Source organism: Phyllostomus discolor, chromosome 3, assembly GCF_004126475.2.
Source record: "Phyllostomus discolor isolate MPI-MPIP mPhyDis1 chromosome 3, mPhyDis1.pri.v3, whole genome shotgun sequence".
NCBI lineage: Eukaryota > Metazoa > Chordata > Mammalia > Chiroptera > Phyllostomidae > Phyllostomus > Phyllostomus discolor.
Window position 1 is genome coordinate 105,540,926 of NC_040905.2, and position 15,232 is coordinate 105,556,157.

The following is a 15,232-nucleotide window of genomic DNA, read 5'->3' on the forward strand; positions in this document are numbered from 1 at the left end:
AGCTGGCTTCAGAGCAGCCACTGCTAGCCCAGGACCCAGAGGATGGCTTGCAGGAAGTACTCCCCACATGGCCAGCATACCACAGCTGGGAGCCGAAGACAGCCCATGCCTGTGCTGGGAATGTAGTGGGAGCTGACCTTCAGTGACCAGAGCCCCCAGACCGCTTCCACCTCATCACCTCTTTCACCCTGAGTGCCTGGTGCTCTGGCCAGGAACCCCATCTGTGTGGCTGAGTGCCTGGCTCATGACACAAGGACCTGGACAGTTTAAGCTTGCTCAAGCCTAGAGCAGACCACTGTCTCCAGATTGAGAAGGTCTTAGCATCTAAATAAGAGGGAGGTGAAAAATAAAACAGAATCATTCCCAAAAAAGTCAAAAAAGAGGACCCAACTATTCTGCTCATTTATCATATAGGCAGCAAACACAAGTATACCTCACTGTAAACACACAGGACTTTAAAAAACCTTAAAGTAAGAACCTAAGGGATTATATTGCATTATTTGATTCCAAAAAACCAATCTTATTAAAAGCAGTAAGTTCATTAAACACTGCCCCCTTTTCTCCCTGCAGTGCACTGCAAACAGTGACTTTCGTCAAAAGTCATAATCCAGTAATTAGGAATAAGAAGAACGGCAATAATGATGATAATCATAGTAGTAGTAACAGTGGTAGTTGCAGCAAATGTTTATGATATGGGCTAAGCACTGTTCTGAGCACATTGCATATGTTAACTCATTTAATTCTTACAGGAACAAAGTAAATACTATTTGTTACCTCCGTTTTACAAGTGGGGAAAGTGAAGCACAGGGTGAGAGTACAGAACCCTGCTGCAGGTCAGCCATCCAGTAAGGGCGGGCCTTGTACAGGATCTGCCTTCAAATGTCTGGGTTGTTTAAAGCAGCGATTTTCAACTTGTGTGCCACATAAATCATTAAAACATGCAATACCTGACTATTTAGTCAGGGGCACTGACCTCTTTTCCCTTAGACTGTCAAACAAAAAAATGACAATGGCCAACACAGTAGCCATCTAGTGTGAATGAATCAAAATTGTACCTATTTTTTATTGTCAGATTGGCAAAAACTGTATTTTTTGGTGTGCCATATAATTTTAGCAATTTCTTTATGTGTGCCATGAAATGTAAAAGGTTGAAAATTGCTGGTTTAGAGTGAGGCACACCAGTGTCAGGAATGAAGAGAAGCACCTGCTGACACACAAGGGGGGACCAGACACAAATGACTGCCTGGCTGGCGGCGCGGGCAGCAGGGCAGGGTTCACGGGCGCACTCACCTTCACTCTCCCCACTCGTCTTGATGACTTTTGAACCACCCTCTGTACCTTTAGACTTCTCAGCATCTTCTTGGGCATCCTCAGTGGGCCCTTTCTCCTCATCTTCCTCTTCCCCAACGTTTTTGTAGTTGGGTCTCTTTTGCACCCGCCTCTTGCCCTTGTGCTTATTCATCTCAAGGGACCGCTCAAGTGTCTCAGTGGGTTTAATAAAACACCGAATGCTGGGCTTGGCCTAGGAAAGTAGAATTGACACAACAAACCTCTGTCAAAGATTTGAACCTTTGTATCTCACTGGATCCTATCAAGCTGCCTGAGTTTCTGCTTCAAGAAATTCATTTCCAAAACAACAAATGCTACCTCCTAATTTGTTGTTATAACTATTATTAATATCATCATTATCAAATAATCAAAACAATAGCACCAGCTACCATTTACTGCTCACCATCCTAAGTCAGAAACTACACTTGACCAACACCAGCTCCCTCCAGTATTCCTGAAGGTCATCATTTGCATAAAAACTTCTGTTAACACTTTATGGAATTTTGTATGTGCCAGATGTGTTTTAAGGACTCTGACTATATTATCTCACTTAAATTTTACAACCCCATGAGATAGTACTATTATTATCCTCATTTTACAGATGAGGAGACTGAGGCTCAGAGACATTAAATGACCCACCCAAGGTCACACAGCCAGGAGGTGGCAAAGCTGGGATTGAAACTGACATGCCATCTGCACAATTTATGTTTTAACTACAGCATAGTGATGTTATCATTAACTTCTTATTTAAATAAATTTATTTTAAAAGAAACTGTGTATCACTAAAGGGAATGAAACACCAGTGTACCTTGTTAATATAAAAATAAATAACAGAAAACAAAAGCAAGGTGACTGTAGCCAAATGCCGGCTTTCTTTAGATGGGCAGAGAGGATCAGCGATGAGTTAAAGTTCATACCCAAAGCATACTTGCACCCAAGGAAGAAGCTTTTCCTTAAAAAGTAGGAACAAAAATGAAGAAGGCCTCTGGTGTCACCAGTGGTTTAAGTCCCATATTCTGGAAAACATGGCTGTATCTCTGTCCTTATAACAAGCAGGAGAAAGGGATCATCAGTCCTACTTTATAGATGAGAAAATAGAGGCTCAAAAGTATTAACTAACTTGCCCAATATCACACAGCTACTGAGCAGGAGAGTCGGAATTTTCACAGAAGCTTGCCCAATCCCAAAGCCCAAGCACTTCCTAAAATAACAGTGCTTTACCAGGAGCTCCAACTCAGTTCCATATTCAGTACTCTCTAAAAAGCATTTACAGGCAAATAGACCAAGGACTAGAAAGAAGCAAAGACAAAGGAAAACTCTGATTTGTTTGGGACAGGATTCTGACTGAAGAGTTTTTCTCTTTCCAGGATCTGGATGATGTTCAGACATCATTTTGTTCTTTAAAAAGGGAAAAGTTTTCAAGTAAACTTTTCCATTATCTTGATATGGTTTATTCATCTTCTGAATTTACCCCAAACAACCACCAACTGTATGCTGGGGGGAGGCAGTACCTTTCCAATAAGCAGAATGTGCTCAAGGAACACAAATTAATTTCAATAACACTCAAACGAAATGCAATTGAAAGCTAAATTAGCATCCAAATACAAACATTAATTTTTATTTACCCACTTAGGATTATTCATCAACAAAAATGACAGATGAATTGAGACATGATTCTAGTGTCCAGGAAACCCAGATAGCACATTACAGAAGCCAACCACCGAGAGCCCAGAGCATTCCAAGCATGCACTGCTTGACAGACAGCATCCATCAGAGCCCACTCAGGATGCTATGTGATTGAACGCAGCCCCAGATGCTCCCCATCCTCTCGTGAAGAACCTGAACCCAATTAGTTAGGGCCCTGAGATGAAGTGCCAGCTTCCTCTGATCACCACTCACTCCCAGTGAATGTGAGATCATACCATACACAATCAAAGCTTTTAGATCATACCATACACGATCAAAACAGAAAACCAAGACTAAACAAGGAGCAAGACACCACCCAGTTAGAAGTTTGAAGCAGAAATTCACAAGGATGGATGTAGAAACCTCTTCCTGAGCTCTGTGTGGACAAAGATGTATGGACCAACTGATAGAACTAAGGGAAGTAAAACATGCACAAACTCCAGGGCTGGTCAGAGCTGTGTGAATTGTAGCTAAAATTCACCTTAGCTGTGTGGCCCCTCTGAGCTTCAGGCTCCTGGTCTAAAACATGGGGAAAGTAGTTCTGACTTTAAACTAAATAAAATCATGGATACAAAGTTCCTTCAGAGTCTGGCAATACAGTAAGCATCCAATATATAAATGACGATTGCCTTCCTTTCCCTGCCTACGTTTAAAAAAAAAAGTCAACTACGAAAATGAATTTTAAAACTTTCCAAAGGGATCTGCTTTTCTCAGTGATCAGGTAGGTGTTGAGGAGTAGAAGAAGGGAAGGCATGCTTCCTGGGGAAATTTCAAACCTTTAAAATACAACCTACCCAGTAAACAGCTGGAAATAACCTAAATGTCCATCAACAGAGGAGTGGTTAGGTAATTATGCTCTCTCCGTACAGTGACAGACTGATATGAAACACCATCAGGATGAAAAAGTAAGAACAGGGAACAAATAGGGTCCCTTTCAGGTAAAGCTTTTCAAAGGTTCCACCTAATGTTTGTATAAACACATTTTTTCTTGGAAAGCTACTTAAGAATATATTAAGATTGCTTTTCCCTCTTTTAAAAAATTGTATTTTACTGAATATGCTATACAGTTGTCCTCATTTTCCCCCTCCTCCAGCCAGCTCCCCCCAACTTTCTCAGGCAATTCCCCCACCATTGTTCGTGTCCATGGGTCATGCATATAAGTTCTTTAGCTACTCCACTTCCTACTGTGCTTTACATCCCCATGGCTATTTTGTAACTATCTATTTTTACTTCTTAACCCCTTCACCTCTTCACCCATCCCCCACACACCCTCCCATCTGGCAACCATCAGAACACTCTCCGTATCCACGATTCTGTCTCTCTTCTTCTTGTTTGGTTAGTTTGATTTTTAGATTCAATTGTCGATAGACTTGTATTTTTTGCTATTTTATTGTTCATAGTTTTGAACTTTTTCCTTTTTTATAAACATTTTTATTGTGGTTCAGGTATAGTTTTCTGCCTTTTCCCCCCACCCCTCCCCACTACCCCAGCCCTCCCCACCTCCCTCCCCTGTGTCCAATCCCTTGTTATTGTCCATGTGTCCTTTATAATTCTTTCTGCAAACCCTTCACCTTTTTCCCTTATAATCTCCTCCCCTCTCCCCTCTGGTCACTGTCAGCCTGTTCTCAATTTCAGTGTCTTTGGATATTTTTTGGACTATAAGATGCACTCCCCTCCCCCCACAAATCTGGGAGGAATAATGGTTGTTAATGATGCTGTTGAGTTCTGTTTACATTTACATTGGTGAAATATTATGTTATTTATATTATTAAATATTTTACCACATTTTTTGCTTCAAAACTTTTTCCCCTATCTTCCTCCTCTAAAACATAGGTGTGTCTTATGGTCCGAAAAATATGGTATATTTTGCTTGCTTGTTCATTTTGTTGATTAGGTTCCTGTTAAAGATGAGATCATTCAGTATTTGTCTTTCACCGCCTGGCTTATTTCATTAGCATAATGCTCTCCAGTTCCATCCATGCTGTTGCAAAGGATAGGAGCTCCTTCTTTCTTTCTGCTGCATAGAATTCCATTGTGTGAATGTACCATAGTTTTTTGATCCATTCATTTACTGACGGGCACTTAAGTTGCTTTCAGCACTTGGCTACAGTAAATTGTGCTGCTATGAACATTGGGGTGCATGGGTTCTTTTGGATTGGTGTTTCAGGGTGTTTAGGATATAATCCCAGCAGTGGAATTGCTGGGTCAAAAGCAGTTCCATTTTTAGTTTTTTGAGGAAATTCCATACTGTTTTCCATAGTGGTTGCACCAGTCTACAATCCTACCAACAGTGTTTGATCTTTTTCTTAGATAAGGGACTTCACATAAAAATAGTTTGGTGATAGAAACATCCAGAGCTTCTAACCAAAATGGAGGCATAGGTAGATATGCTTCGCTTCCTCGCACAACCAAAAGAAGGCTAACAACCAATTTAAAAACAAAAAAACCAACCACAACTACCAGAAAATAGAACTATATTGAAGTCCGACAACCAAGGAGTTAAAGAAAAAACATTCATCCAGACTGGTAGGAGGGGTGGAGATGGGCAGCTGGGGCAGAGAGGACACATGGCAAGGCAGAGGCACATGAGCCGAGACAAAAATATGGCCCAAATGAAAGAACTGATCAAAATTCCAGAAAAAATACAACTAAGTGATGAAGAAATAGCCAACCTATCAGAGGCAGAGTTCAAAACACTGGTAATGAGGATGCTCACAGAAATGATTGAGTATGGCCACAAAATAAAGGAAGAAATGAGGGCTATACAAAGTGAAATAAAGAAAAATATGTAGAAAACCAAGGGAAGAAAATCAGGACTCAAATTAATGGTTTGTAACTAAAAGAAGAAATAAACATTCAACTGGAACAGAATGAAGAAACAAGAATTCAAAAAAATGAGGAGAGTCTTAGGAGCCTCTGGGACAACTTTAACATTCCAACATCCGAATCATAGGGATGCCAGAAGGAGAAGGGGAAGAGCAAGAAATTAAAAACTTATTTGAACAAACAATAAAGGAGAACTTCCCCAGTCTGGTGAAGGAAGTAGACATGAAAGTCCAGGGAAATCAAAGAGTCCGAAAGAAGTTGGACCCAAGGAGGAACACACCAAGACACTTCATAATTAAATTACCCAAGATTAAAAATAAGAGAGAATCTTAAGAGCAGCAAGAGAAAAGGAGAAAGTTACTTACAAAGGAGTTCCATAAGACTATCAGCTGATTTCTCAAAAGAAACCTTGCAGGCAAGAAGGGGCTGGAAAGAAGTATTCCAAGTCATGAAAGGCAAGGACCTACATCCAAGATTACTCTATCCAGAAAAGCTATCATTTAGAATGGAAGGGCAGATAAAATGCTTCCCAGATAAGGTCAAGTTAAAGGAGTTCATCTTCACAAAGTCCTTATTATATGAAATATTAAAGGGACTTATCTAAGAAAAAGAAAATCAAAACTATGAACAGTAAAATGACAACAAACTCACAACTATCAACAACTGAACCTAAACAAAACAAACAAAGCAAACAACTAGAACAGGAACAGAATCACAGAAATGAAGATCATATGGAGGGTTATCAGCTGGGAGTGGGGAGGTGAGAATGGGGTAAAAGGTACAGGAAATAAGAAGCATAAATAATAGGTACAAAATAAATAGGGAGAGGTTAAGAACAGTATAAGGAAATGCAGAAGCCAAAGAACTTATATGTACAACCCATGGATGTGTGAACTAAGCGGGGGGAGGGGGAATGCTAGCAAGAAGGGGTGTACAGGACAGAGGGGGAGAAAGGGGAGAAAAAAAATCAGGCAACTTTAATAGCATAATCAATTTTATATATAAATATATATATTTCTTATATTATTTTCTTTTTTTTTTTAAAGAAACATCCAGCCCTGGATGGCGTAGCTCAGTGGATTGAGCATGGGCTGGGAACCAAAGTGTCCTAGGTTCGATTCCCAGCCAGGGTACATGCCTGGGTTGCAGGCCATAACCCCCAGTAACCACACATTGATGTTTCTCTCTCTCTTTCTCTCTATCTCCTTCCCTTCCCTCTCTAAAAATAAATAAATAAAATCTTTTTTTAAAAAAAAAGAAAAAGAAACATTCAAAAAAATTAATGGTTTGGGGATGATGAACTCCTTTACTTTTTTTCTTGTTTGGGGAGCTCTTTATCTGCCCTTTGATTCTAAATGATAGTTTTCCTGGGTAGAGCAATCTTGGTTGTAGTTCACTGTTTTTCATATTGCAGGGACCTAAGACTTTGAATATTTCTTGCTGATCCCTTCTACCCTACGAAGTTTCTTTTGAGAAATCAGCTGATATTCTTATGGGAACTCCTCTGTAAGTAACTCTCTTATTTTCTCTCACTGCTTTTAAGATTCTCTCTTTATCTTTAACCTTTGGCACTTTAATTATAATGTGTCTTGGAGTAGGCCTCTTTGCATCCACCTTGTTTGGGACGCTCTGTGCTTCCTGGACTTGCATGTCTATTTCCTTTGCCAAATTAGGGAAGTTTTCTTTCATTATTTTTTCAAACATACTTCTAATTTCTTGCTCTTTCTCTTGTCATTTTGGTACTCCTATGATGCAAATGTTGGAATGCCTGAAATTGTCCCAGAGGCTACTTATACTATCCTCATTTTTTTCGATTTGTTTTTCTTCTTATTGTTTTGATTGGTCGCATTTTGCCTCCTTATGTTCTATTATTGGTTTAATTCTCAGCTTCATTCACTCTACAGTTGGTTCCCTATAAATTGTTCTTTATTTCAAGTAGTGTAGCCTTCATTGCTGACTGGATCTTTTTTATGCTGTTGAGGTCCTCGCTAAGTTCCTTGAACATTCTTATAACCAGTGTTGTGAACTCTACATGTGATAGATTGCTTATCTCCATTTCATTTAGCTCTTTTTTCTAGAGTTTTGATCTGTTCTTTCATTTGGGTCATGTTTCTTTGTCTCTTCATTTTGGCAGCCTCCCATGTTTGTTTCTATATATTAGATAGAGATGCTTTGATTCAGTGTCATGGTAGTGTGGCCTAATGTAGTAGGTGTCCTGTAGGGTTCAGTGACACAGCCTCCCCTTCACCCAAGCTGGGTCCTCAAGGTACACTCTTTGTTTAGTCTGAGTACGCCCTCCTCTTGCAGATGAGCCTTGGTTGCTATTGGCAGACCAATGGGAGGAATTTACCCAGGCCAGTGAGCTGCAGGGATTGGCTGTGACCACTTATCACCAACCTCTGCCCTCCATGGAGGATCGGCTGTGCAGGGGCAGGGTGGTAGTGCTCTGACGTGGTCTATAGTTGTCCACTGAGTGCACTGGCCCTGGGCTTTCCTGGATGGTGCAGGCCAAAGTCAGCCTCCACCTGTGTTTTGTCCAGGGCCACCCTGCCTGCACTGTAAAGCAATTTGAGATGGCTGCTACTTGTGCTGGGCTTGGAGATTCTCAGGTAAAGCCAAACTGTGAATCTAGGCTGGTTGCTGCTAGTGCCTCACTTAGACCAGCTGTTGCTTGTTTGAGAAGATTTAGGAAGCTGTGAAGCATAAGCCAAGACCAGCCATTCACATGGAAAAGTAGCTTGGGTATACCCATAAGTTAGGTGGGTTGGAGACTCTGGGGATCTCCAAAGCAGGTCAAACAGTGTTAGCCAGGTTGATGGAGACTCAGATATGGTACCAGCTTGCTGGCTCTATGTGGGGAGAGATTAGAAAAGAGACAATGACCTTTGCTTGCCTTGATTGCAGACACTTCAGGTTCTCCCTGTTTACCAATGGTGCCTTTTAAGCTGCTACCCCACTGCTAGAGCTCAGAGGGAGTGAGTCTAAGTGGGTGAGTCCATCCATGTGTGGGTTCTCTATGAGGAGTTGCTTGGGGCTACAGCAGTTTCTTTCACCAAGTCAAACCCCACTGGTTTTTGCAGCCATAAGTTGTTGGGACTTATCTTCCTGGGACTGGAACCCTGGGCTGAAGAGCCTGGTGTGGGGCTGGGACTCCTTCCTCCTGAGATATCTCTCCTGAATTTTTATCCACCACAGGTAGAAGGGACCAGCCCATTCTGCTTCTGTGCCCCTCCTATCACTCTGGATGGATGTGGTTTCTTTAATTCAGTAGTTGTCAGGGTTCTATTCAACTTGATTTCTGACAGTTCCAAGTGATGGCTGTTCTACATTTTAATTGTAATTTTGATGTGGTTGTGAGAAGAAGTGAACTATGTCTGCCTACACCACCATCTTGACTGGAATTCCCTCTGAATTTATTAAGATTTCATCTTTGGGGAAAGAAAGAAGGCAGGTGGCACTATGTGTGCACACCCACACAAGCGCATTTACATTTTTTTCATTTCTGTATCTTTCCATTAGGTTTGAAATTTCTAATTATGTATGCATATTAACTTAAAAAAATTCAACAAGGATCACTCGGACATTGGAATTATGGACTTTATTTTCCCTCTATTTATTTTTGTTTTATATTTTAAAAATCTGATTTTTTTCCTTAATACTAACATCAAAATCCCACAGTTACGATGGAGAAGCTGACAGAGCTTGGCCTGGACACACAGGCAGAGATTCAAGATCATTCCTGCTGCTCTGTTCAAGAACCTCTGGCTACCAGCCTCCCAGGAATCTCCTTGTTAGGATGGATAATTCCAGATGTTTCAGATGGAGAGACCCAAGGAGAGGGGTCCTGTCCATCCAACTCTCCACTGTGCTCTTAACACTAAACCAGGTGTCTGGAACAGGGCAGGACCTTGATGGGATGTGCTGTTGAGTGAATTCATGGCTTCTTGTGCTATATTGTATCCAATGTGAAGGAGAGAACAACAACAACAACAACAACAAAAAGCGAGGAAGGAAGGAAAAACCTTGCCTGACACCTTCAGGAGCTGAATTACACACAATGGAAGAGCAAGTGTGATAAAACTAACCAAAAGTGGTGAAGCCTACTTCAGAGCAAAAAAAATTGGAAGGCTTGGGTTTTTCTTCACATAAAGAAAGCACACTATGTATGCCTTAGAGAAAAACATTCTGCAAGTAAAGTCTACTTCCCAAATGCTGCAGGTGAAGTTTCACCAAAAGCTCATCTCCCAGGGATCTGGAGCCTGAGCTAAGCAGAAGCGTGGAGATCCTGGGCCCTCCTTGTTGATCACAGATTCTGCCAGATACCCAAGGGAGGAAGTGGGGGAAAGCTTTGAGTCTGGCTGGATATTTAGGCTGGTTTCTGGGGTCAGGGCCAGCTGAAGGCCAACAATGTGATTTCAGGGTGGTCTAAGGGCTTAACTGCTACCTAAAGTGTCTGCCCTTGCCTGCTGGTTAATGACACCTTCCACTAGCCTTCATCCCTGCAACCTAAGGCTTTGGTCCTTGCTTAAAAGTTAAATACTTGTGGTGATTTCCCAGAGGTTGGCAATAACTAACGCCTTTCAGGTGCTTCAGGATCTGAGCCTAGGTTCTACAAGGACAGCCAGAGGGGTTAGGAGCAAGGGGTCAGGAGGAAGGACAGAAACACACAAGCCTGGGCATCTGAGTGAATGAGGAAGGGCAGCATAGTGGATAGCCAGGATCAAATAGAACATTCTCGTCTAGGTTTGGGTATGCCCCATATAAGGGTCCAGACATAGACTGCTCATGAAAAGGCTAGTTGCAATCAATTAATCAATGATTCCAATTACAGTTAAAAAAAATAAAACTATTGATTCAAAACATGTATACATCTCTCTCGTTTTCCTGTGCTGATAGATATTTGCATGACACTACACCAAGCAAGGCCTGGAAGGATACACAAACTGAAAATAGTGGTGCCTTCTGAGGATGATACTGAGGTTGGGGGAACTTTCACTTTCTTTCTTTCTTTTTTTAAGTTTCTTTTTAAAAATTTTATTTATTTATTTATTTAATTTATTTATTTTTTAGAGAGGGAAGGGAGGGAGATAGAGAGAGAGAAACATCAATGTGCGGTTGCTGGGGGTTATGGCCTGCAACCCAGGCATGTACCCTGGCTGGGAATCGAACCTGGGACACTTTGGGTCCCAGCCCGCGCTCAATCAACTGAGCTACACGAACTTTCACTGTCTACTGTAGTGTTGCTTCTGTATCATTCAGTTGTTTCACCCCAAGAAGGTATGACCAGTCCCACTGAAATGTAAAGAATACCTTGAAGGAATGTACCTAATGCCAGTGAACTGTATACTTAAAAATGGTTAATCCACCATAAATGTTATTTGTTATATGTATTTCACCACAATTTTTAAAAAATAACTTTACAATAATGGCACCTCTGGAAATCAGAATGCGGGGTGGTAGTTATAGACTGAGAAGCTGTATGGATGCCAGAAATGTTTTCTGTCTTGACCTGAATTACACACAAGTGTGATTACATGTACAAAGTCATCAAGCAATATACCTAAGATATTGCACTTTTATGCACTTTATTTATATTATCCCTCAATATTAAAAAAAAACATTTACTTAAATAATTTTCTATAAAGTCAGATGGTCATAATGCCCTAATCCAAGCTATAAGCCAATCAGACAACTTGGGAAGCTGGTTTCACTGAAGTCACCAGGGGATGGATGGAGTGGCTCACTGAGTCTCAACTAGACACCAAGGAAGGGCTGCTCTGAGAGTCAGGAAGCTGTGACCATACCTTCTCAGTGCAGCCAGGAGTAGGCAGCGTACTGTCATGTGTCCCATGCACAAATGAGGTGGAAAAGGTCCTTGGGGGCACACCTCCCCCTTACACAAGGCACTGTCCCCCAGGGCAGTCAGGCACCGAGAGCCTGAATTATTCACTAAATATTAATAATTTAAAAATTAAAAGGAAGGAGTGGGAACTGTGTGAGGCTGGGGCAAAGGGGAGGGGGCAGTTAGAAAGGCTTTATGGAGATGGAAATGACTGTTGGAGTCTTGTACGTTAACAGTACACAGGAACACTCAGGAAAAGAAGAGAATGCTAAGAAAGACAGCTCAGAGCTCCAGCCTGTACTTCTGTCAAGGCCTGGGTCCCCTGGAATTGGTGTGCTTGGTGACACAATATGCTTGTACCCTGGCTGGTAGCAACAAGCACATGGGAAGTCAGGAGGTGGTGCTGGGCCAGCTGGGCAGCCTCACCAGCCGGCTCTTCATGATGAAGCTGAAGCTCATGGCCTGGGAAGAGATGCTAGGGTGCCCCTGCCTCAGTACCTGGTAGATACATTGGGTTTCTTTGTGCCTAGTCAGTGGTGCAATGCAGAGGGGAGGATTGTAGGGACACCAGACAGAAGCTTGGCTGGGGAGGAAAGGAAAAGAGCCTGGTGGCTAGAGGGGGCAAGTAAGGGAAAGGACACATGACCTGGCCCCAGAATTCTGTCTGGATCTATAGGAGTGGTCACAATGATGGGGTTCACCTTCCAAGTTCTCCCAGGCCTAGCCCACTCCCGTTTTGAAGAAGCAACTATAATCCTTTTGTTCAAACAGCTCTACTAAGGGATTTGAGAACTAAGAGAAAGGTTTTCCCCTAAAAAAAGACTCAGACATACTGACTAACAAAAACATGCCCAATTTAAGGACAGACCTGAGCCCAGATCTCCGACCCATTTCCTGGCCAAGTGACCCTGACCCAATAAGCCTCAGTTTCCTCATCTGGCAAAACAAGGACAATAGCAACTCTATCACATGCTGTCATGGGCTGAAATGAGATCCTGAATGCAAAAATGCCTGGCATAATGCCAGCCACAAAGCGGCACTCGAAATATTTATTTACCTCCCACCCCTTGGCAAACATATCATGAGGATGGAAGAGATGGCAGGGGAGGGGCTAACCTTTAAAAAAACAATTACACTCTCTGTTTTAAACTTGACTCCCTAGCAACTTACTATTCACTGGCTTTCTGGTTTGTTAGTAGGCCAGACTCCCAGAAGTGCTCCTGGGCCACTGGCCAACCTCCCCAACCTCCGGCCTTGGGGCTGGGACTGGCAGGGTGTACAGCACAAAGGCAGTGTGGGATCCTGAGGGACCCTGAAGTTGCCAGAGCTAGACTCAGTGCCCCACTTGCCCTGATTTGAGACCCGGCTGTGCTGTTCACTATGCATCAAGTGGGCCTAATATTAGCATTCCCCCCACCCAGATGCTATGTGGTGCCAAGAGGTAACACACTTTCTTGTTTTCTCCAGGTAACAACAATGATCAGAAATACCTAGTGAGCATCTGCAATGTGCCCAGCACTGTTCTGAGAACTTTGTTTATGCTGACTCACTTTATTCTCCAAACAATTGAATGGGGCAGGGAGCTGCAGAGAATGAGGGACTTGCCCAAGGTCATCAGCTAGTGAGAGGCAGAGCCAAGATTTAAACCCAGGGAGTGTAGCTTCAGTGCCTTTTGTTCAGCCGCCCCACTGCACTGCTCAAACATTCACCCCTACAACAAGTACTTGCCGAGTCTTTCAACATGGGGCCAGTCCCCCAAAGGACTGGTGTAAAGGCATGACACTATGCAACACTACTCGGAGAAGCAGGTAGTCAGCCCTATGAAGCAAAAGCTCAAGGGCAATTTATGTATCACTCTTAGGTGGCCCTCTGACCTATCATTATGGTCGACCACAATAAATAATCGTTTTCCATTTTTGTCGCATATACACAGAGCTCCCAGTGTCACAGGGGTCATGGTGGCCCAGGCTCCCAATTATAACCAACGGCACCAAAGCATGGCTTTGCAACTGGCTACAGAAGGAAATGGGCTGATAATTGCAGCAGAGGGAGTCTCTTCTCATTCCAGAATGAGGTGATCAGCAAGCAAACATCAGACAGAATAAACTCCAGAGTGATGTATGGGTGCAAGTGCTACATGCCAAGCCCTGAGTAATGCAGGGCTGCTGAACCAAAGCCCAAATGCGTGTCCAGAATGCACAATTGCAACCACATCAGCAAGGCGTCTGGACAACACTGCCAAATTTAATGGGGAAAATAAAACCTAGTGAGGGGGAAAACATGAAGAGGTAACAGGCCACTTCCATTAACAAGAGGAGCATGGCATTCTTCTCCATGAATTGGCCAATTATCAGGGAGTGTTGTAGCTGGAGAGGCATAAACCAAAGAAATGCCCATTTATCTAGAATCAGAACAATATTAGAGCTCAGAAGACTCACACTGCATACTTGCTCAACACTCTTTGTGAAAAAGCAGGTATCACCAAGACGGTGTTGCTATAACTTCCTGGAAAGCAAGCCCTGAGGTGTTGCTGGGTCTGCAAGAGACCAGCCTCATCCTCCTAGCCTTCTCCACTCAAGGTCATCTTCTCTGTCCACCTCAATGCCACATGTAGAAGTCAACTAAGAGCTAATGAGTGCTTTTGGGATGAATTAACTGCAAGCAATTTATGACTAGAGAGGCATGTTTGATGCTCATGCAAAATAAAATATACATTCATTAAACAATGACATACCAAGCACTTACTTGATATTTCTTTAGGAAGAGTATTTGACTATATTTTGTTCTCTAAAAAGAGATAATAGACTGAAATACTGGTGACTCTAAGGTACCCAAAACATCTGGTCCAGAACCCTACATGTTATGCTGAACTGGAAGTGACTATCACTGCACATGGTGACACAGGACACAGAATAGAAACAGCATGAAGATTTGGGGTTGGGTGCCTGCAATCCTCTGCAACTGGGTGACAACAGAATAGTCACTTAACCTCGGAGTGTCAGCTTCCTCATGCAGAATGTGAGATAACACTACTCCTTCTGTGGGTTACTGAGACTTAAATGAGATGTTAGTTGAAAAGAACTAGCATGTTCCTGTTCCATAAAGTTAAAAACATCCTGCTCTCCCACTGACCTGGTACGTTTCTTGCACAGTGGCCTCTCCTCTGATCCCAGACAGCAAGCCCACTCCCGCTGAGGACTCTGACTCGCCATTTTCCATGCCTTGACCATCACAGTTCTTGCCCCCAACCCACCCCTCAACTCTCAGGAGGGTGAGTGAGTGACTCATCCTTCAGTCCTCAACTCCAATGTCATTACCTCAGGGAGGATTTCCTCACTATAATCTCCCAAACCTGTTTTCTTTCTCTTTTTAAAATTTTTATTGAATATATTAAGGTGACATTGGTTAACAAATTTATTGGTTAACCAATAAATGGTTAACCAATAATTGGTTTTTATTGAATATATTAAGGTGACATTGGTTAACGAGGTCTGTCCAGAAGGTATCCAGCCATGTATTATGAAAAAATAGAGACATTTGCTGAAGAAG

General features: G+C 42.4%; 1 protein-coding gene across 11 annotated transcripts in view; it reads right to left on the minus strand.

Annotated features, from left to right (window-relative positions):
* The window catches only part of CLEC16A (C-type lectin domain containing 16A), a 220,710-nt gene that overhangs the window by 158,922 nt on the left and 46,556 nt on the right, over positions 1 to 15,232 (minus strand). For 7 of the 11 annotated variants that reach the window (XM_028507807.2, XM_028507839.2, XM_036020925.1 and 4 more), the window contains one exon: positions 1,291 to 1,522. In XM_028507807.2, coding sequence (XP_028363608.1) covers positions 1,291 to 1,522 — 232 coding nt within the window. The remainder of the gene's footprint in view (positions 1 to 1,290; positions 1,523 to 15,232) is intronic. The other 4 variants (XM_028507847.2, XM_028507813.2, XM_036020926.1 and 1 more) reach the window with 1 other exon arrangement.